The sequence below is a fragment of the Elgaria multicarinata genome, chromosome 3, assembly GCF_023053635.1.
Source record: "Elgaria multicarinata webbii isolate HBS135686 ecotype San Diego chromosome 3, rElgMul1.1.pri, whole genome shotgun sequence".
Classification (NCBI taxonomy): Eukaryota; Metazoa; Chordata; class Lepidosauria; order Squamata; family Anguidae; genus Elgaria; species Elgaria multicarinata.
In genome coordinates this window covers 94015391-94038643 of record NC_086173.1, presented here as the reverse complement: position 1 = coordinate 94038643, position 23253 = coordinate 94015391, and the positions used below count along the sequence as shown (strand labels likewise).

The 23253-nt window shown below is 43.4% G+C and overlaps 1 protein-coding gene across 1 annotated transcript; it reads right to left on the bottom strand.

Annotated features, from left to right (window-relative positions):
* Positions 1-7278: 7278 nt before the first annotated feature.
* LSM11 (LSM11, U7 small nuclear RNA associated) lies at positions 7279-23060 on the bottom strand. Its single transcript, XM_063121563.1, has 5 exons — positions 22867-23060; positions 19688-20391; positions 12509-12648; positions 11272-11355; positions 7279-8200 (listed from the first exon to the last, which is right to left on the bottom strand). Exons 1-5 carry the CDS (start codon positions 23058-23060, stop codon positions 7811-7813), a joined length of 1512 nt encoding a protein of 503 aa, XP_062977633.1. The 3' UTR covers positions 7279-7810.
* Between the last annotated feature and the right edge of the window lie 193 nt (positions 23061-23253).

The window sequence follows — 23253 nt, the reverse complement described above, 5'->3', positions numbered from 1 at the left end:
CCCCAGCCAGCAATTCCAGGGGAACTGCAGGAGTTCTTTCAGTCTAAACATGCATAAGATTGCATCCTCAGTCACTTTTCTATAAAAGTGTACACAAAGCAAATAACCCATCTCAAAACCCAGCAAAGCTTACATACAGATTAAGCAAGCAGGCCAGAGAATAAATAGTGTGCTGCTTGCTAATAGGCATGGGGAAAACATCTTGGAGGGTTCAGCAATGAACGTAAACATCTTCATGTGATAAACACTCAAGAAAAGCGGCTTTAAGCAGAAGAAAATGAGATTCTGTTCCTTTTAAGTTTTGCATGAAAAAGGTTTGGTTTCCATCCAGAAGTAATGTGGAACAAAAAAGGTAAGGATATTTATTTCCCCAAGGGTGGGTTGGCAGTTGTCCTCTCTCTCAACACACTCACACGCACATGTTTTTTAAATAGAGGAGCACAAATATCCTGAGGACCAAATCTGGCACCAGGCCCCAAATTCTTCCCATCACAAATGCAACCTTTCTGCTCAAGTTATGTGAGATCTTCTAGTTCTCTATTAGCAACTGAGAAGTGTTCCGTCTCCTTTGCAAATGCATTCCTATGAGCATTAGCCCCATTTTGCAGAGGACTGAACCACTCAGCAGAAATTAGACAGCTTTTACTTGATTAGGTACTCATGAATCAAGGGCTGATCTTTTTCTATTCTGCTAAGACTTTTTTTTGTTTCTGTTTGTTTGGACAGGCCTTTGGTCATTCAAGGTTATTGTATTCTCCTGCCTTTGTGGTTTTTTTTATTTTTTGTGAATATTTATTTATTACATTTAAAATACATTGTGAAAACAGGGGACACATATATTACATATATAGAATTATCGTCGATTTCCATCATGTGTACTGTTTATTAAAAAAAAAGGGGGGAGAGTTATACAAAGGTTTCAAGAAAAGCAGACCAAATATCTGTGTATTTATCCACTTGCAAGTTGCATCTATATAACACCTGTTCAAAAGTTGATAATGTTATTAAATCCTCAATCCATTGCATTATGGGAGGTATGGATTTGTCCTTCCAATTTGATAATATGTCTTTTGGCTGTCATGAGAGCTCTGAAGATCCATCTGCACTGACCATGTGTTAACATCCAAGAAGCCGGTAGGTAATTTAGGAGGACATGGACATTGTTCCATATTATAGATTGTTTCAGTACAAAGTTCATCCTTATTGTTACCTCCTCCCCAAAATGGGCAACTACGGGGCATTGCCAAAACATATGAGTTAAAGAAGCATTAGATGCATTACATCTCCAACAATTGTGCAAGTTAGACATACCCTTATTGAAAAGGCGTTGTGGAGTCCAATAAATCGAAACTTTTTTTTTTTGCTGAATAAGATGTAACCTGAGATCCATAGAAGTTTCACATATAGATGTTAGGGCAACCGTCCATTGGTTAGGCAAGATAGGACACTCCAATTCTCTATTCCAGTCCATTATTAAACCATGGGTATCATATATACTTACTGCTACTAAATACTTATGTATATAGGTCGTGGATCGACGTGTCAGTTCAGCTGTTATAAGTGTTTCTAACAGGGCTTTGTGTGATGATATATGGTTTAAGTCAGCTGCTGTTTTCATCTGCGCCTGCTTTTTAGCTGCTTGTTTTCTAACAGTTGTTTTATTACACTGTACATTATTGCAGAAAGGTGGAATAAAAAATTAAATAAATGTTCTCACAACCAAAACTACTAACGATGGCTGTGTAAGAAATAACTCTGAAACAGCCTCTGTTACATCAATATCTTTATTGCCTTAAAGGTTAATCCCTTTTGTATACAGATATTTACATCCATCAAGCAAAAACAAACAAACAAAACAACACCCAAACCCCAAAAAAGAAGTAGTTCTACATTCGTTAGTTTCATAGCAGCAATTTCATCTTGGAAATAAAATACTCAGGAAGACCGACAGATTTAAAAGCAACTTTAACGTTTGTTCTGTTCCCAAGTACTCTGACATGCACTTGCAGCGAACTCAGGGTTTTGCCTTGCGCACAGCATTAAGTGTGTGATAGCTGTTGAGATTGAAGCCTAAAGAAGTAACGCCTAACTCTGAACCTGTTGCTCCACTTCTGTATTATGATTTCATTATATTCTGTATGGTACTTATCCTCCAAATGTGCAAGGATTTTGAAAATGAGAACACAGAGAGAAAAAAGGGACAAAGCAAACAGAGGCATAGGGCCTGTCTATACATGGGGAAAGCCCCACAGTGGCTCCGTGATGGCACTGTGCCACTACTACCCCACAGAAGCCACTGCGGAGCCATTAACTCCAAAGTTAAAAAGTCAGGGACTTACCCTGACTTTTTTCTCCGGAGCGAGGCGAGGACAGTGCTTCCGCTGTCTATTACCGCTCCAGAGTCGTGGTGGAGGCGTGGCTGGGCAGATGGCAACCCCTGATTGGTCACTGTCTGCCTGGACGGGGGTGGGTGGGGGTGGGCCAGCGAGCTGAATGGCTGCTGGAACACACACCTTCCCCGCCGCTTCCTCCGGCGTGGGGAGAAGTAAAGTTCTCTGTTCCTTTGGCAGCGAAACCCCTGTGCCATAGGGTGGGGGGGAAGCCCAGGAGGGACAGGCAGCAGCACCCCTTCCTCCGATGGATGTAAACCCTGCGCTCACTCCTTGCATGGGGACAACCCCATAGGAGCAAAACCACAGGGTTTTGGGGGCTCGTGGAGCCAATGCATCGTCGTCAAGACAGGCCCATAGAGGAGTCAAATCCAGCTGCTATATCTGCACTACAAGTTTAAGCCAGTTTTGAGCCTATCATGGCTCCCAAGCAAGGAATCCTGAGAACTGTAGTTCAATTTGACCCGATCAGTCACAAAGCAACAGTTCCTAAAATTAAATGGGGCAGGCCGTAACACTATAGCCAGTTTAAAATCTGTAGAGTAGATAATTCACCTACTTATCTTTAGGCATGGAGTCCTAGTTTATACAATTACGCTGGGCATACATGCACCACCAGCACAGCGGTTAGATAGAGAAATTCCTAACAATGCCATTAGGAAAGCTGCAAGAGTATTTTTCTGTATGTCAACTTAAAAAGTGATTTGTCAAGGATAAGATAAAAGGATACAGCTGCACTTTGCTCTGAAGTTGTGAAGATCAAACACAATTACTAAAGGAACCTGGAACAGCTTTCCTTTTCTTTTTCCTGAGGGAGAACTCCAATCTTTTACAAAATGGGAAGAAACAGACGTTATATGTTTTTACGCAACCTGATCAAGCTACTTTTCACTTTAAACAAACACAAGACTGATAGAGTCTCAGGTGTACTAATTTTCCCTCAGCTAAGTCATCCTATTCCATGTTGAGAAGTGAATAAAACAAGTATCCAGAAACATCATAAGACATTTTCCTTTCCCTGACAGCCTTTCACCTCTGTGAAAGAGCAATAGCTCTTTTCAGAGACATCTAAAAAGGTTGTATAAATCAGAAGGCAAGTTATTCAGATTACTCTTCCACTAAAGTAGGTCACTGTCATCCATTTTGAGGAGGAGCTTCACCAAGACACTGGTATATTCCTAGTGCCAAATTGAAATTTTATTCAATTGAATCCGCCATGAGGTTTCTGTTACAAACTTGGGAAACAGAATCAAAACATGCTTCAACCACTCCCAGAATGCACTATTTGAACTGTGTGTAACGAGCAATTAATTGTAAAAATGGACTTTTTGCACTGACCATTTGAGATAGGACTTAAGTGTTCCTATTATATGAGGAGGATTAGCAACATTACACTAAACAGGTTAAAGTGACAGCAATCTCCAGCAGGAAAAAGCTCTATTTTAAGACCCCCATATAGCCTCCAAATAACACAGTTACCCTTCAAGTCTGAACTCTGAAAAAAGTTTTCAAATATCATACCTATCAAGTGACACGCACTGCCAGACTGTAGCACCTTTTAGCAGTTGCCACGTGGAAGATGTAATGTTTAAAACTTTGACTGACAGACAACTTGATGTTTCAAATTTCCCTCACAAGTTCATTTTCACACACGGCAAAGTAAAAAGTAAGACACCAAGAGGGGAGCCACTTTGCATTGCGTTCTATATCAGAAACACAGGCCTTTTCTGTTTTAATATTTCATATCTAGCTATTTTAATTTTTAATGGTTGGGTGAAGGACTAAACGTTATTGGAAGGTTAACCATTCATATCAACCAGGTTAAAGATTAAGTGAGAGATAAATCTGGAAGAGGAAAAGCTAACAATATAAGCATTTATTCCTTTCTAGACTGTGAAGTGCAGTGTATTCTTTTTCAAATTGTTTTCTATGGGGGATTATGCTTTCCACTATTTATTATTACCTCAGACATATTCAAGTGTTTGGAAAAGAACTTATGCTAACAAGCGCAAACGTCAGGGTTAGGGCCTTCATGGCGTGGCTGCACTCCCCGCTCAAATGCAGGGGTAAGTTATTTCCAAACACATTGAATAGGCTTCTGAGGTTATCATGCTTTGAGGGACACTTTACCTATGTTTTGAAACTACACTTTGCAACTTTGAGAAACAGGCAGCAAGACAGGAAATTACACGCAAAAATGTCCTGAGTTAAGTTGCAAGAGAGAATTGTAAGACAGACATGTATGCATCAAAGTACTTCTTATACAAGGCATATTCCAATTCCAGCACAACACCTTGGAAATTAAGCTTAGCACCTTTGATCTAGAGGTTTCAAGTAACTATAGAAGACATACAAATCAACAAAATTCACAAGATATTTTTAAGAATTCAAAGTTGGAAATAGGTTTGGAGACATGAGATGATCGCAGGATTAATGCTATGATAGGCCTAATGATATTAAATAATATTTAGTAATCTAATAGTGATATTTAATGACACTGTTAAATATCATTATTACATTAATAATGAGAAGCAAGATAGAAGAGGGAAAGAGAGGTCAGATCAATAATGCGTCAAGAAGAGGTCATGAAAACCTGTAGAGATGTGATAAAAACCTGGCTAGAGGCAAAAGGGCAAATTTAAAGAGAGCAGATGTACAGCATGGTTTGGGTTTGTAGCAAAAGTGCAAGACTATTGCAGCCATCTGTGAGGACAAAGACGCACCCAAATTTCCCCATCCACATATTCTTTTGTATACAATGTCATCATTGTTCTACTGAAATTAATGAGAGGCTCCTGCCAGCAGGGGACTGGATGCCCGTACTGGCTCACACACTCAATTAACTGCTGGATTGGGATAGAGAGAAGGATTCTGGAAGAGAAAAGCATAGCAATGTAGTTATTATAACATGAGGTAGTAAACTTAAAGAGCCAGGCTTTTGCTGAATACAAAGTAGCAATATGGTGGCTAAGGTGTCAAAACTATTAAAAATTGCCTTCTCAGCAAAGAGCTGTGACTGAAACAAGGGGGCAAGGCAGCTGAGCATCCAAGAGGTACACAAAAAGGGGAGAGAAGTCTCAGGATGCTATAGAAAAGTTTATTGTACAAAAGCCCAACACGCTTCGGCCTCTAGTTTTTTAGGCCTTCTTCAGGGAGTTGCAATAATGCCTGCAGAAATTATCAACAACAAATTGTCTTGTGATCTAGTCACCATCATAAGACAATTTGTTGTTGATAATTTCTGCAGACATTCCAACAACGACCTAAAGAAGGCCTAAAAAATTAGAGGCTGAGATGTGGCGGGCTTTTGTACAATAAACTTTTCTATAGCATCCTGAGACTTCCCTCCCCTTATTGTGTGACAGAAGCAAAGCCAATAGACTGCATCTTCAGCTTTAGGATGGAAAAAGCAGGAAGGCAATGACGAGGAATGCATTTAGCTTAATTTGGCCTGGATCTGGAAACTGACCACTGAAAGGAGTCCATATAGACATGAATAACAAAAGTGGGTGGTTCCACTATATCACCTGTTTGGGACCCTCACATACTAAAGTATAATGTGAAACAGTGGCAAGCTCCAGAACAGTGACACGTGACCTACCCTCCAAAAGAAGAAAAAGTGGAAATAATATTTTAAATGGAAGAGATATCAAACATTTCAAGTTTAAGAAATCCCTCTGGAGCCCAGTATCAAATGTCTGTATATTGAGAAAAGAGTCACAGACCAGAAGTCAAGAATGCCTCAGATGTGCGTAGTTTTCAAGACATTGTGTGGGGGGAAATGGCAAGACCTCCCTCCGCCACACACAAATTATTGGAATTTTTCACCAGAGAATATTAGGTGTGTCCCCTGCCCACCATTTGTCATCCACAAATGGAGTGGAGAAGCAGCGTGGGGGCATCACGCTCAGCCCATAAATATGTTTTAAAGCCTGAAAAAAACAAAACTGAACTACATGCAATGCAGCCTCATTCATTAGAAGATTGCCAGGTTATTCTAGAAATGTAGACACGCTAAAAGGATAACCTACATATTGTGTTTTATAGGAGCTTCATATTTCTATGGAGACTTTAAAAATACCTCTCACTACAATTCAGGCGAACATTCATTGCATTCTAAGACACATAACTGGAGCAACGTCCAGCTATTGGAGTGTCACACACACATACACTCCTTGTAAACAGAGGGTACTATTATATAGCACCATAAAACTTCTCTTGGCAGACATTTTATACATATGCATTATTACAACATCTTGCACAGTTTTTTTTCCTGATGATTACTGAATGATAAGGGGGAAATAGTTAATAGCATTGATTTTCTAAATAATCACCATGCATGCCTTATAAGTAGCCTTAAACATGCTTCTCGGGAACAATCCAACTAGCATTATAGAAGTGTCACTCAGGACTTGGAAACAATCAGGAAAATCCTCAGAGAGATCACAAATGAATTATTCTCTGCGGTAACCATCAGATGCAAGGAAATCAGCATCTCAAAGTCACTTAGATAATGCATAACTATGCCCAGTGCAAACACCATATTTCCTTATTTAAGCAGCATATGTACATCATCTTAGGCTTTACTGCTACGCCACACAAATATATGAAAAAAACTATCAGAAACTGGACTGCAAAACCTGCGTTGCAACAGATTCCCAGGTAGAGAAGCTACACATTTAGCTACATTCACTGTTTGCTGGTGGCACAGGGGGAAGAGCAGGGAAAGATGGGCTAAGAGCACAGGGTTTATAAATACTGAAGGAAAGGCCAAATACTACCTTTGAGCATACCACCTACTTGCATTTCTATTTGCTTTTTGTTCAAGACACCAGAGAGCCCTGCGGCTCAGTTCTGGCGTACCTCCTTCTGTTCAGCCATGCAGAGTTAGCAGGGATGAGGGAGAGGGGGTCCGAGCAAGCTACTACCTACAGCCATTCCTCCTTTCCACGAGCTCTTCATTCCCTTACCATTTTTACAAGCATGCTTTGCCATGATTTTAAATGACTAGCATTCCACATTGAAGCACCAAAATCACTGGTTGTTTTGTAGCCACTTAGGAAAAGCAGAGTGCTTGGCATCTATCAGTAGTCTGAGTCTGTGCAGCCTTAAAATATGCAGTGAGACTTGTCCCATATCCCAGCATTGCAATGTTGAAAAATTCCACGGGCCATGAGTCCATCAAGCCATAGGACACCCGTTTCTTTGAAGGCAACAAAGTCCTTGGGCCACATCCTAGTCCAAATAAGCTGGCAACTGGCTCCAGATGATCTTGCCTCCAAAGTCCATTACCATCTCTCCCTTCTGGTCAAAGGAAGGGGGAAAGAGTTAATGCCATAATGTTTCACAGCAACACACAATGTAGCACACAGCTGTCACTGCTGTTCATTCTACTGCTTGAATAAGGTGGATCTATCAGGTCAATGCGCTAGATGAACAAGCAAGACATTCTCCCCCCGAATAAAGATCTGGTTTATGTGCCGTGTGAACACTTGCTGATAATCCAGTTTGGGCCTCTGCTTTTTCCCTGACCGACCTCTTGGGGCACTTGCGCTCTTCCCCTCTGTTTGGGAGGTTCTTCCAGGAAGTTCAGCCTCCTTCCTAGAGGTTCGAGGCAAACTAGAGCTGCGTGTCCTCTCTCTGCTAGAGTGCTTTTTTGCTCCACGTTCTTCCTCTGATCTTCCCCATCCTGACTCAGGTTTCCACCCAAGCGTCCTAGGATCGAACGGAAGGGCCGGCAGATCTGCAGCCATCTTTGAATCAGTTCCTTTTTTAACCAAAGATTCTTGCAGCTTGAGTCTGTCAAACAGCTACAGGGGTAGGAGGAAATGCATACATTACTAAATGGCGTTCTACACTCTCAAATGATCTACTAAAGCTATGATCAAGGTAACAGAGCTGCTCTTTTCACAAGAAGTAAACACTACGCCAGTGTTTTGCATGGATTTGCTGTTGGCTAGCTAATACAGATTGTAAGCCCTCTGCTGCAAAGGAGATGACCTATTTCGCAGTGAAGGAGTTTTCCCAAATCTGTGGCTTTCACATGTATGACCATACATGGCTCATGTACCTCATGCGTACTATGTACATAGCACATTTGACTTTGTGACAAATGCCACTGCCGCAATCTTGTACTGCTCCGTTAGGTCCCAGGGTCTAGCTAGAATAACTGATACATCTGATTTGAATTATAACTCCTCTGAGGCAGGAACTGCATCATTTCCTGTGTGTTTTATAGACGTACGTTCATCCTTGACCTTCCTCCAAAATCCACAAACATTTTTAATATGCTGCTCTGGAGATTGTCAGCACTGGTGTTGGTGGGTGGTAGTGATGTCACTGGCTGGTTCAGACAATCCCTTCTGCTTGTGAAAAGAACACCTGAAGGGGCGGCTCTGCACTGGCGAGGCAGCCCTGATGTCTGTGCATTCAGAATGGGTTCTATGTGCGGAGCAAGGTATGCGCACAGAGTTCTTCCATGTATGTGAAGGATACCTCCTCAGGGTCCTCCTCATATGGAAGAACGCTACACAAAGAACCACTTCCGATGCACTCCAAATGTGGATTTGGCGGAATGGCCGCTAAGTGTATCACAGGGTGACCATATGAACAGGGATATGACAGGGATCCTGTACCTTTAACAATTGTGATGCAGAGGGAATTTCAGCAGGTGTCATTTGTATACATGCAGCACCTGGTGAAATTCCCTCTTCATCTCAACAGTTAAAGCTGCAAGAGCCTTGCCCTCTTTTGTAGAGTGACCAGATATAAAAGAGGGCAGGGCTGCTGCAGCTTTAACTGTTGTGATGAAGAGGGAATTTCACCAGGTGCTTCACGCATACAAATGACACCTGCTGAAATTCCCTTTTCTATACAACTGTTAAAGGTACAGGAGCCCATTCCTCCTTTCCATATGGTCACCCTAGTATATCAGCAGCAAGACTTGCCCATCTGGCCCTACAAAACCCTCATGCATTCTCTCACTGTGCCATGGGGGTTGCCTAAATCCCTCTATAGACACTCATCAATGAATTTTGGGGCCAGGTTATTTGAAGGAATGCCTCCTCCCATATGTACCTGCCCGGACCTTAAGATTATCTACAGGAGCCCTTCTCCGTGAGCCCCTGCCAAAGGAAGTGAGGCAGGTGGCTACTAGAAGGAGGGCTTTCTCCGCTGTGGCACCCCGGTTGTGGAATGAGCTCCCCAGAGAGGTCCGCCTGGCGCCTACACTGTACTGCTTTTGTCTCCAGCTGAAGACCTTTTCATTCTCTCAGTATTTTAACACTTAATTTTAACTTAAATTTAAATTTTACTGTTCTAACTCTGTATTTTAATCTTATATCAATTTTGTTGCGTGGTTTTATCCTGGTTGTGCTTTTTATACTGTATTTTGTAATTGTGCTTTTAACATGTTGGTTGTTTTATTATGGTTTTAATTTTTGTGAATCGCCCAGAGAGCTTCGGCTATTGGGTGGTATAGAAATGTAATAAATAAATAAGTAAATAAACAGCTAGCTTTTACTCACTCAAACTGCACCATTAAAAAACCCGTTTTCAGGACTGTTTTCTTTTCCTAGACCATGTTCAAGGACAGAAGTGTATACGTTTGTTTACAAAACAGCGGAGTTACTATTGAAACACTTCTGTCACCATTTAAAGTTACTTGTGCCATCACCATGGTTACTGAGCAGCAGGCTTCTATAAATTCCCTTGCCTACTCACCAGGAGTGAGTGTCCTCCCCTGGCCCTGCTCATGGGAGAGGAACCCACTTTTCTTTCACAGAGAACACTGGGGAAGAAAGGAAGAGCAGATTCTCACCCGTGCACCAGCAGTACCCAACCCCTGTTTGCTACTGCCACCACCCATAAAAGGCCAAAGGGGAAAAGAGAGGAGCCACTGTCCTTTTCCTCCAGGGAAAATATGAAGACGCAAGAGGGGCCTGGTGTCTCTCCCTTCCATGGGACTTTGCAGAAGGGCAGCAACAGCGAGGCACTGGTTGTCTCACCTTTTGCAAAAGCCCAGCGGATGGCCAAAGACCTCTCTCCCTTTCCCAAGTTCACAGGACTTATGGGAGAGGGGAGTCAAGGATAACAGCTCAACTAGTTACCGAGACAAAATCTGTGGTCTCCTGTTGACCAGTTCAATTTTCAACCCCAAACCTGGCTGAAAGTATATAGATGAGAGAGCATAAAGGACAAAGGAAGACAACACAAGTACATATGAACAGAAGAAGAGTTAGATCAAAGGCCTATGTAGCCCAGCGTTCTGTTCTCCCAGTGGCCAACCAGATGCTTACAAGGTGACCACAGGCATGACATGAGGGCAACAGCACCTGCCCACCCCCTTGTGTTCCGTAGCCACAGCTACTGTAGATTCTGATAGGCTGGGAGCCAGAATGCTTCTTTAATATCAGTAGATGGCCAAATCTCTAAAGGGGAGACTGGCTAAGTAAGCTGGGAGCCTCTGAATTAAGGGCCTGGAGAGGAAGAGACCGCAATGAAGACGTGATTAAACTCCAACAGAGTTGCATCATATAATAATGCTGCCAGCTGCCCCCAGGACATAAAAGAATCTGGAGAAGTTTTCCACCTTTGTATCTCCTCCACGAGCAATCAGACCTTTACAAGATAAAGACTGAAGACAGGGAACAGGGTTCACTTTTGCTGCAGTATCCAATTATTTAACATTCTTTTAAAAAAATTCTTTTAAAGAGTGAGTTCTACAGCTTGTAAGAGATTAACTGGAAACCTGCTTTGAAATCAAATACTTTTACAGAAACCAGCCACATTTTCTACAAAATGGCTCCTTGTGAAGTATGCGTGAAATTGTGCTTACTGGCTTAAACAAACTTATTGGACAAGCAGAAGAATGGCTACTTACCCTAGTGAGAGTCAACTGTGGCTCAACATAGAAAGCTTTACCCAGTACAGGTTTTCGGTATGTCTCATCGACGTCAGTCAAGGCCTAGGGCAACAAAAGCAGACAGAAATTCTCCAGACATGCCATACCCTTACACCGTATTTTTGTAACATATTTTTGGGGACCTGGGTGGGAACAACAGGAGTCATCATTGCAAGGCTTAGGCTCATATAACCAGTTGTTCCACTAATTTGGCTCTTGTTCTCTCTGAGGGGGAGTCTACACCAGCTGTTTATTGCAGGGTTGTATCGGAGTCGTCACTTATGGGGCACATGATGTTCACCTGCTCCCACAGTGATCTTGGCTCCACCTCTCAGCTTTCCTGGAATATCCCTGACTGCTTTCATCATGTTTTTTCCAGCTCCATTCTGAAGAACGTTTGTGGTGTCCCGTCCCCCCCGCGAGGTCATTGATGTTCGTTGCCAGTTCTGAGCTCAGCGAACAGCCAATCAGTTGTGAGGGGAGTGTTCATGGGTATCAGTGGTGTGCTGGAGTGGACCTGTCTGCCATTTCCACGATATGTGTTGGATGGGTATCGGCATGTTTTCCCAATGAGGGCTCATCTACACCAAGCAGGATATTCCACTATGAAACCAGTATGAAACCAGTATAAGGCAGGAGCCACACTACTGCTTTATAGTGGTATTGAAGTGCACTGACAACTGTTGGGGCCCATGACACATCTACACCAAGCAGGATATAACACTATGAAAGTGGTATGAAAGCAGTATATGGTAGGTGTCAATGGGCCCCAACAGTTCAATGCTGCTATAGTGTGGCTCCTGCCTTTTATATACCGCTTTCATAGTGGAATATCCTGCTTGGTGTAGATGAGCCCTGAGTGTGTGTGTTTTAATACAAACATATCTCTGTGCAGGAGCGCATATTGGACAGTATTCCTATTTCCCCCATATGTTGTTGCGTGTCTGCGCTCCTGCACATCCCTGACGAGTCATTTTAAAAAATTATCTGCCCCATAGCCACCTGCCTAGCCCCTCCCACTTCTACCGATACGCATGCTGGGGTGCCCTAATGGTCCCGCAACGGCACTCCTGGAATTGCAGGAAAGATCAGTCGCGTGTGACCCATGAGTGGAATTCTTGTTCACACAAATTATCCTATTCACTTCCCTGATGGTCTGAGGCATACTGTCAAGAAATTGACTGTAAGGTCATAGAAAGGGAGGGACAATCATTACCATATTCCAGAACTTGTCAAATGCAACCAAGAAACCACTGCAGACTCCACGAAGCCCTTTGAAAGTTCGGATATGGACATTGACTTTTACACCATCGCGGACACAGCGGTGAAGCTCTCCAAGTGGACTGCCTTCGTGAACTGGAATAAAGGAAAAGCACCATCCCTTGTTACTGAAACAAATACCATAGAGCATAAAAAATGATGAAAGGTTTAACTCAAAGCATTACAGTAAAAATAATTTTACTCAAAACGTTACCAAAAAAGTAATAATATGTAGAGCAAACTGTGAATGATGAGGATCCACACAGCTGTGATGTACTTCAGTAAACCAATGCTATTCCTGCACAACCACTCGTTTTGGGAGAGAACAACCGACAATCAAACAAACTTACTATGGACAGTTTAAGTACATACCTGAAATACACTCATAGAACCTTAGCATTGAAGTGATGTCTGCAAGGAACATACATCCCTTCAATTTATTAATTTTCTTGTAAACATTCTAGATTATTATTATTATTATTATTATTATTAGGTACAGATGTAAAGTTTCTGGAAATTTTGAAGACATAACAGGTAAATCTAACGTTACGCTAATGGAATCCTGCAAGCACAATGGGACTTTCTCCCTCTTCACTCCCACCAGCAGCCTTCTGTGCCACCCAAAAATCTGGAGGAGCAGATTTTGAGGATGCATGGGGGTGGGGCTGAGCGGGGTGGAATTGCCCCCTTGGCTGGGAGATGCTGGGAATTGTCGCAAAATCCATCTGGAGAGCCGAAGGTTGGGGAAGGCTATTCTGCACCATGACAATCATCTATCCAAAGGATGGGAAAACCTGTGTGAAATTTATCTCTGCAGAACATAGGAAAGGAAAGGCTCTCGTGCAAGTACTGAGTCATTACTGACTCTTGGAGGGACGCCAGCTTTCGCTGACGTTTTCTTGGCAGGCCTTATAGCGGGGTGGTTTGCCATTGCCTTCCCTGGCCGTTATTACCTTTCCCCCAGCTAGCTGGGTACTCATTTTACCAACCTCGGGAGGATGGAAGGCTGAGTCGACCTGAGCCAGCTGCCTGAAACCAGCTTTCACTGGGATCGAACTCAGGCCGTGGGGAGAGTTTCAGCTGCAGAAACTGCTGCTTTACCGCTCTGCGCCACACGAGGCTCTAACATAACCAGAACATAACCATTCTGCAAATATCAAAAACTATTGTGCTTGGCTCTGCATGTAGCTATTCTTTTTCCTGTGGCTTTAGGCACTACAGATTCAACATCAATCACCTGCGTAGCCTGTAGAGATATAATTAGATACTCAATAGTTGTGAAATGGATATAAAACACAAGCTTAATATCCCCAATTCAGAAGGATTATTAAAAGGCTACCTACCGGGTTGTCACTAACAAGTTAATGTTTCTGGGAGATAATCATCATCCCAATAACAAAATGCCAGTCATCAGCATGGAGTCTCTAGTTTATTCTGTCCTGTAAAGATTTGTCCTCTACACCCTATAATTTATAATGAATAACTATAGGCACAGCAGTGACTTGTCTGGATAAAACTGAAGGACTGGCCCCATAGACATTATAAAATATACCATACCAGTGTTAAAACAGTTGCACAAGGCACTAGTTTGTTTCTGGACTCAATTCAAAAAGTGTTGGGTATTTAAGCTTTAAAGCCATAAATGGCCTGGGATCCGGGTTTCTAAAGAGTGCCTGTTTCATATGAACCTGCCCAGTAGTTAAGATCTACTTGAGAGGCCCTTCTCCAGGTGCTCTTGTCTTCTGAGGTTAGTTGGCTGACTACCACAGGGCCTTTCCGGTGATAGCACCCAAATTGTGGAACTTCATCCTTAGACATGTATGCCTTGTACATGCATCTTTGCCTTGTATCTTTGAAACACCAGGCAAAGTTCGTCCCATTTTCCACTGTTTTTAAATATGCATGAGACCCTTTCAACTGCCTCACATCCTGATGTTTTGTTTTCTGATTTCCTTGTTTTTCTGGTACTTTTCAGGTTCAGTGTTTTTTTCTTGCAAGCCGAATTGAGCTTACGTGCAATAAAACAAAATAAAAATCTGATACATACATACATGCATACACTCACATGCTTTCAAAGAAACATCAGGAATATACATGCCATAGCGTATAAACACAGTGGGCCATGCAAAGATCTTGAGAAGAGCTTACACAAAGTCAGTTTTATCACACAATGCTGTTCTGCCAAGTCAGGAACAGCCCTTCCATGAGCGGAATAGGTTTCCTGCTGGTGTAGCCTTCCCCAATTTAGTGTCCTACAGATGATTTGGAATATTGACCAATAATCAACAAAATTAAATATGAACTTCAGAAACGAAATATTTGACTTTTCTGGCTAAGAATGAATGGTTGTATTTATATATTATACTAAACTACGTGTGTGTATGTGTGTCTTTATAATACTGCCAATGATCATACTAGAGCAAAACAGAGGCAACGCAACCTTCAAATTGCATGGCTAAATCCATGGGCACCCATCAGTTAAGCATGCATAAAATAAGCTCAGCATGGATTGCAATTCAGTGGCCTAATAGTAGATTGCTAGAACAGAAATTGGCATTAACACAACAGGTAAACCCAGCTTGCAGGTTGAATAAGTAACTGAGAAGTTTTGGCGGCTGCTCCAGTCAAATGACAATAGAAGGTCAAGATTTTGTCAGAGTCATGCCAATGCAGACAGCATGTGGTTAATATTGTTGCCAAGGTTTTTATATGCTCAGTGTGTATTACTTACTTGAGCACAGAAACAGAACTCTTATTTGCCACTGAAGCCACGTAACATAAAAGCAAGTACCTAGTAATTCCAAGTTGGGAAAGTAGGAAGATTAGAGGTTTCACGGTACATGCTAGGCCATTTGCCACATTAACATGCATTTAAGAAAACCTCAAGAAATTTGTAATTTAGGCTACCATCCATGTACCTGAGAGTAAATCCTATTTAACTCAAGGGAATTTGGTGTGCAGTACGCATGTATTAGACTGAAATGTTATTTAGTGAGTGTAACCATAACATGAGAGACATCTATTTTTATGCATGCAAAGCATGTACTGTATACCATTGACCTACTGTATCAATGACTTGTAGTTTCTTCCCAAACTTAACATTTTCTAAGGGCACAATCCTATGTATGTTTAGACAGAGAAAAGGCTGGCTGAGGCATGCTGGGAGTTGTAGGCCTTTTTCCTGTCTAAACATGCATAGGTTTGCACCTTAAATGAAATGCTTTTGCTTCAGATATAATTTTTACCCAGATATAATTTTTATCCCTGTCACCCAAAAAAGACATGCTAATCAATCCCACACTGTGTTGTCTACCACTGCTTTTATATATAGATATGAAACACATTTTATTTGCCAGCTCTTTGATTTTAGAACTAGAGAAGTGAACTTTACTAACTGACCTTCTTAATCTTCTCTTTGTCCTGAAAAATGTAAATGAATCTAATCAGTAAAAAAAAATTTTTTGAAAAATATTCTGCTCTTGTTCAATTACAATCTAAGACACAGTATTTTTTTAAAGTTATGTTCATTCAATTTCTACCAGACTTCTGACCGAGATCATGAAATTGCTGAAATAAATGGGAGATTTGTGAAAGGATTTCATGCATGATCTCAGAACGAGCATCGGCGTAGTGCCTTCCACCTTCAATTCGTTTGCCAATCATCTTGTTAGCAGGAGTTGCTGCACTATATTTATAAACCCTGGGATACATGGTTAAGAACCAAGATTATAACAGTGTAAAGGACATACTGTTGTTATAACTAGCAGCTGTATAGGTCAACGTCAAATTTCTGGTTTAAAAGTAGCATTTTTCAGAAGCACAGCAGCCTTCTTTCCTAAGACTAGACACCTCAAATCAATTCTGTAAGAAGCAAGCAGTGGGAGTGAGGAATAAAGTGGCTGCAACGGACCCACGCCTGCCACTAACTGACAGTCTGATTGTTTGCTGGTTTAGCATAGGGGTGGGCAACGTGTGGCCCTCCAGATGCTTTTGGCCCAGAACTCCCATCAGCCCTAACCAGCATAGCCAATGGTGAGGGATGACTGAAGTGGTAGGCCAAAATGTTTGGGGGACCACAGTGCACATCATGTACAAACATGTTGTGTTATATGGGTGCGTAGCGTGATGCAGGAAGTCCCTGACTGGCCACAGCAGGAGACGTGTGTGTTCACTTCAGTCTGAGTTGGGCCAATGGTTTCCCGGATTACCTGACATTTGTCCAACATCCAAAAAAAAACACACCCTGCAGTGGGAAGTCCAGAGCCTTTTCCCTGCCTAGCACCAAACTTAGTTCTACCACAGGTGAGTTTCACCAGCCATTCTACCTCAAGCTTTCATACTTTCCAAGGGCCTCAGCAATTGGTTTCGCTTGAACCTCTCAACTACCCTGGATAGTTCTCTCATCCTCCACGTTGCCTCACAACCAAGAGGGAACAAAATGAAGTAAATGTTCAGGTAGCCAAACAAGTACCCCATAGTGAACCATTTTCAAATAACTGAATACCTGTTGCATTCAACCATATCAGCCAATACGGTGTAGTCATTTGAATGCCTACCTGGCAAAACCCAGGTTCAAATCCTTGCTCAGCCATGAAGCTCATTGGGTGTTTTATTTTGTTTATCTAATACATATACATCCAACCTTTCTTCCATTGTGGAAATCAACGCGTTCCCAAGCCGTTTCCCATCCAGGCACCAAACAGACCCAAACCTGCTTAGCTTTATTTCATTTATTACATTTCTATACCTCCCAAACAGCTCTCTGTCTTACGAAGAGTAAACCACTACAACAATTTAGGCAGCTGAGTTTTCCACATTTGGGGAAATCGCAGGGGTCAGCACATCCGAAGTGCAATGAATGAGCCTCACCCTGGGAATGAACTTCACCCATGATCATAAGCCTAATTTATACCAAGCAGGATACTGCATTATGAAAGAGGTATATAAGAGGCAGGAGCCACACTACTGCTTTATAGTGGTATTGATGTGCACTGACAACTGTTGGGGCCCATTGACACATACCATATACCACTTTCATAGTGCAATATCCTGCTTGGTGTAGATTAGGCCATGGTGTCTCCCCTGCCAGATAAGTAGGGCTTCAGCAGGGTGGCTGCACAATGCACCTTGGTTGACCTTGGATGTTATACTATCTCACATAATACTCTCACTCACAGAGTTGTTGTGTGGATAAAATGGGGCAAAGGAACCATGTGGAATGAGAGACAGGGCCTTCTCAGTGGCTGCACCCAGATTATCTAACACCTTGCACTGCAAAGCGCAGCTGATCTGCCCCTTTCCTCGCCAGTTATTCCCGCAAGCTTTTCTTGGATGTGGCGGATAGTTTTTAATATTAAGTTTTAATTGCTGACCTTGAGTTCTTGGTTAATTGTTTTAGATGGTTTGAGTTAATGGAATTGTAATTTGTAAGCTGTCCTGAGAAATGAATTTCCAACAGAAGAACGGGAGGAAAATGTTTTAATAAATAACTGAAATGACCTCCTTGAGCTCTTTGGAAGACAAGCAGGATATAAATGTAGTAAATAAATAATAAAGCAACCAACTTAGTGATCATCAGATGTCTTGGACAGCAAACCTCATCCTCCCTGATCATTAGCCATGCTGGTCAGGGCTGATGGGAGTTGTAGTCCAAAACATCTGGAGGGCAACAGGTGTAGGAAGGCTGGGTCATATTTTCATACCCAAACAATCTCCTAATGCCATTCCATCTTAAACCTTGAGCAAATCCTTTCCCTCAGATTTTGGTGCTCCCACATCATGCCACACCAGTTTCCTTACTCTTTAGTGAGTTTTCCTCTCTGCCGACACCCACTGTCTCTTGCCTCAAAATAGCTCATCCATTCTTCATTCTCAGCACTTACTTCATTCCCTCTCCCTACACTGCTCAGCCCCCTCGCATCCCTGCCACCGAATCTTCAATAATGTAGGCCATATCCTTCTCCTTGTGCATTCTCACCTTTCTCGCTCTCTTCCCGACCTTTGTTCCCAAGTAAAATCCATTACAGGAAAACACATTTTTTCCAACAGAAAATTACCTATGCTAATCTGCTCACCATGCAATGCCATCTGTGTTATCACCCAACAACATTTTGTGAATAGCAACTACTAAAGTAATTTTCAATAATCTAGGTCGACTCAAGGATCACAAATGTGAGAACTCCAGAACCCATCAACTTGGTTTTTGCAACATCTTGCCTGATGAAGAGATCTGCCTGCACAGTTTTTGTAATCCCTGAATTGGCCTAATAAAGGTATTGAATTTATATGGATTTTGACATTTTTCTTACAGCCAACATGGCTACATTTAGGTTTTTGTTAAGGTAATCATCACTGTCAGTACTTTTTGCATTTCAGTTCTCTCTGACCACATGGTTTATGTTTCCATCAGCTTCCCTTATAGTATTTTGTAGAAGTCTATGAAAGCTTATGCCACAACAGATTTGTTAGTCTTTAAAATGCCACAAGACTCTGTTGTTGTTTTGAACTGACAATCTACAGCCAACTGTTCTTGAAAGCAACAAGAATGTTTTAAAAAATTGTATTTTAGAACACAAAATATTCTATTTTTGCAACCTACATACTAGCACACGCTAAAAAATAACATAAACAATATCCTTTAGCCACTTGAAACATTAGTATACCCTGCTATGTGCAAGTGTACATTTTAATTTTATCTGTGCATACACACTGCAATGAGCCAGGACCATACAACATGTACACGCAGCACACAGGTGGCTAAAACCAATGTGTTGGACACGTTACACCGCAGTACACTATTCTACAGATGTATACTTTAATTCCGTAAAACTTGTGAAGTGCCTCGAGTATATGTTTTCAACGCCAGGGCTCAACTTCAAGAAATAATCCCTACAGGCATAATCATAATCATCATCATCATCATCATCATCATCATCATTATCTAGTAAAACCGCCACGAGCGAGAAAAGAGAAATTATGATGATGATGATGATGATAATGCGTTGCCTCTGAGCATGTGCAGATGCCCCCTCCCTCTCTAACGATAAGCAGCCTCTTATAAAAGACGAGGAGAGGGCAGGCACCCCTCTTCAGAACAACTGCTACAGCTCCGCTCAGTTTCCCCTCCCCAGCTTACGGGGCATCCTGGTGAGCACGTTGCGCGGCTCCCTCCTGGCCCGCGCTCTGTCCCGCTCGGCCGCCTCCGGCCCGGGCTCTTTGGCCACCATGAGGCTGCGGAGGCGCTGGAGGCGCTCGGGGTCGGCGGGAGCCCGGCCGGCTCGGCTCCGGGTGCGCGTGCCGGCGGAGCAGCCTCGCTGGCGTCTTGGGGCGCGGAGCAGGCCTCGCTGGAAGCTCTCGTACTCGGCCAGATTGTTGAAGCAGGGCGCGGCCGGGTAAGGCAGAGGGGTGCGCTCGGCGTAGAGCGCCAGCAGCGGGTCGAAGCGCGGCGAACTCACGTCCAGGCGGCCGGGGCTTGGCGATCGCTCCGTGCTGCTGCGGCCGCTGGAGCGGCGGCGGCGCCTGGGCCCGGCGGCGGCCTTCTCCGCCTCCTCCATAGCGCTCTTGCTCTGGCCCTGCTGGGAGGGGCAAGACGGAGCCGCCCGCTGCTGCCCGCTCTCGCCGCTAAGGGCCGCCCCAGCCCTGCGATTGCACGGCAGGCGCCTTCCCCGCCCGCCTTTCTCAGCGCTGCTTGGCGCTCTCGGAAGACGGCACGGCAGGCGATCCCGCCCGAAGGCCGGCTGGGATCGACCGCTGGCAGGCCATCGTTTGCCTTCCGCGGCGTAGGGAAATTGTCGCTTCAGCCGCTTTGGTGTCAAAACTCGAGGCGTTGCTTTTTCACCCCTGCCCCGGTATTACTCCGCGTTAGTTAATCCGAAATAAGGACTGGTGGCGCACCACTTGATTCCATACACACGTTGTTGCCCATCACGATACCAAAAGCGCTTTTCTGCATTTCCCGTGTCTATTATCAGATCCCAATTTTAAAATATCAATTTCCACTTTCCATCCGCATAAACAACAATCGCAAGGATAGAAGATTTGTGTTGCAGGATAGAAAACTACCCTTAGAAACAGGTGTGCTCAGGAATTTACTGAGAAGCATACTTTAAACACTGTTTGAATATGACAGCACTTGGAGCCAGGTGATGTTCAAGCCAAGCCACTTTAAGTAATCTTAAATGTAGACAATACAACATCCTTCCCCAACCTGGTGACCTCCAGATGTGTTGGACTACACCTCCCTGTTCAACACATCTGGAGGGCCCCAGGTTGGGATGGGCTGCCCTACAACATTCACTTTTCTGATTTGTCACTTATAGCAACCAATCCCTACACAGGTGGAAAACAATGGGGCTTCTGTATCTTCCATTGTAGAGAGTCTTATGTGAGAGGTGGGTGATCAAGGCCAGATCTACACTAAGCAGGATATTACACTATGGAAGCGGTATGAAAGCAGTATATAAGAGGCAGGAGTCACACTACTGCTGTATAAAGTGAACTGACAACTAACTGTTGCAGCCCATTGACAAATACCATTTACCACTTTCATAGTGCTATATTCTGCTTGGTGTGGCTCCTGCCTTTTATATACCACTTTAATACCACTTTCATAGTACAATATCCTGCTTGGTGTAGATCTTGCCCAAGTCTTGGGGACCCATCTGGACTGTTATTTATTTAGTTAGTGGAAAGGTGAAGGGAAAGGCCTGTTCTCCTGCTTCCCTGACAGGAATTCAAAATGTATGGTGGGTGGCAGAGTATATGAGGACACAGGCTTCAGTTGTCGTGAGCCTTCCTCCTTCAAAAGAAAAGGTGAGTGAGAAGTTATGCCATTATATCATGTCTAAAAGTGGCATGGTGACCCCTCAGTTAATAAAAAATGTCCCTGAACCCCTCCGTGCCATACACTTTCCAGCCAGTCTCCAATATTTCATTCTTCGGCAAAGTGTGCAAGTGTTGCAGTGGTATCTCAGCCCCACATGTTTCTGGATAAGGCAGATTATCTAGATCCATTTCAGTTTGGCTCCTAGCCCAATTATGGGACAGGAAAAAAAATTGGTCACCATCCTGGACAGTCTACACCAGAAACCAGAGAGAGGAAAATGTATCTGCGCCTTTCAATGACCTCACCATGGTATCCTTCTGAACTGTGTGGCTGGGATGGGTTTTCAGAGACTGCGTTGGCCATCAGGGCGTGGTTGTTTCCACCTGCCTTGTCCCAATTCCCGCCTTAGGAATCTTCATAAGGGTGCTGCTATCAGCTGGATGGGGTGGGGAAGAGAAGCAGAGCTTTTCCCAAAGTGCTGCTTTTCAGATGTGTTGTACTACAACTCCCACCATCCCCAGCCAGTATGGCTCTGCTGGCAGGGGTGATGGAGTTGTAGTGCAACACAGCTAGAAGGCAGCAGGTTGGGGAAGGCTGGTGCATGCCATCAGGGCTTGGCCATTTCCACCTGCCTTGCCCCACCTCCAGACCTAGGAGCCTTCATAAGGGACCAACTGCTGCTTCTGCTTTTGCTGTGCATGAAGGTGTGCTGTCTTTCTTTAGTACATTTGCCCAGGGAGTGACTTTTTCCCCAGGAGGGAAGTTCCCAAGAGGATGATGGTCCCCTTTCTTGGCTCAGGACATGGGACCCTGGTGAGTGGAGGTCTCTCTGTTGCTTGAGGATGGGCTGTCTAAAGTGCCTTGTGGTCATCTGGTTTTATCGTTCCCCTTTCTTTTTGCTGTGAGTTTGCTATGTGCAAAGTGCCTTGGTTAGATCTCTTAATATGAACTGTTTTCTGTGCATGAATTGAATTAAGCAATATGAATTGCTTAATGGGAGCATAATGGTGATATTATTGGCATTAGATACTGTCAAGTGACCTATTGGTATGTCTTATGCTCATTTAAACTTTGGATATATTTTAAATGAATTCCAATTGAGCTGCTAATGTTATATTGTAATGTATTATGGTTATTGTATTTGTGCATTTCACAGATAAATGGACTCTGACTTATGTTCTTATATCAGAGGTAGTAAGCCTCTGTACACTAGTTGTTCAGGAATATGGGTGGGAGGGTGCTCTTGCACCATGTCCTATTTGTGGTTCCCTGGTCAACAGCTGGTTGGCCATGGTGTAAACAGTGTAGGGCACCCTGAAAAACAATTGCTGGGGAATGGTGAAGTGGGAATTTGAAGTACACCAGCTAACAGATTTTTTTTTTTTAAAGGTGTGTGTGTGGGGGGGGGGGGGGAGGCCTGCAGCCAAACTGCGATTGTGGATGGGGTTGAAAGAGGGCCAGCGGCAACTCATCCAAAGTGTCATTTCAACACAACCAGAGGTGCTGTCACTGGCAAGGTGAACACAGCCAGCATCAAGATTGGAGTGGGGACATAGGACTTGGCAGCAGACAAGATGTGTTCTGCCACCAAGTCCCCTGGGATACCAGGCAGAGCCATGTGAAGGACCAGTCTGGGGGAGGACGACGAAACAACCAACACACTGGTGGTGGTGCGCCTGGCCATCTCTTAAGCACACCAACCACGCACTGGGGGTTGTTTGCAAAACAACTCCCAGTGCATGGCCAGTCACCCATTGTGGGTTAGCATGAAAAGGCTATTAATGGGATGGTGCAATTTAAAGTGTTCAAACCTTGGGCAAATGGCATGCATGTCTAGAAAGTTAGGAGCGACTTACATACCAAGTTTCATTTGCCCA

Coding starts and splice junctions, on each gene's coding strand:
- LSM11 (XM_063121563.1), bottom strand. CDS start 23,060: ATGGCCAGGCGCACCACCACCAGTGTGTTGGTTGTTTCGTCGTCCTCC. Junction 12,649..19,687: donor CGTGCTCACCAGGATGCCCC/GTAAGCTGGGGA, acceptor CCTTTATTCCAG/TTCACGAAGGCAGTCCACTT. Junction 11,356..12,508: donor TTGACAAGTTCTGGAATATG/GTAATGATTGTC, acceptor TTGTTGCCCTAG/GCCTTGACTGACGTCGATGA.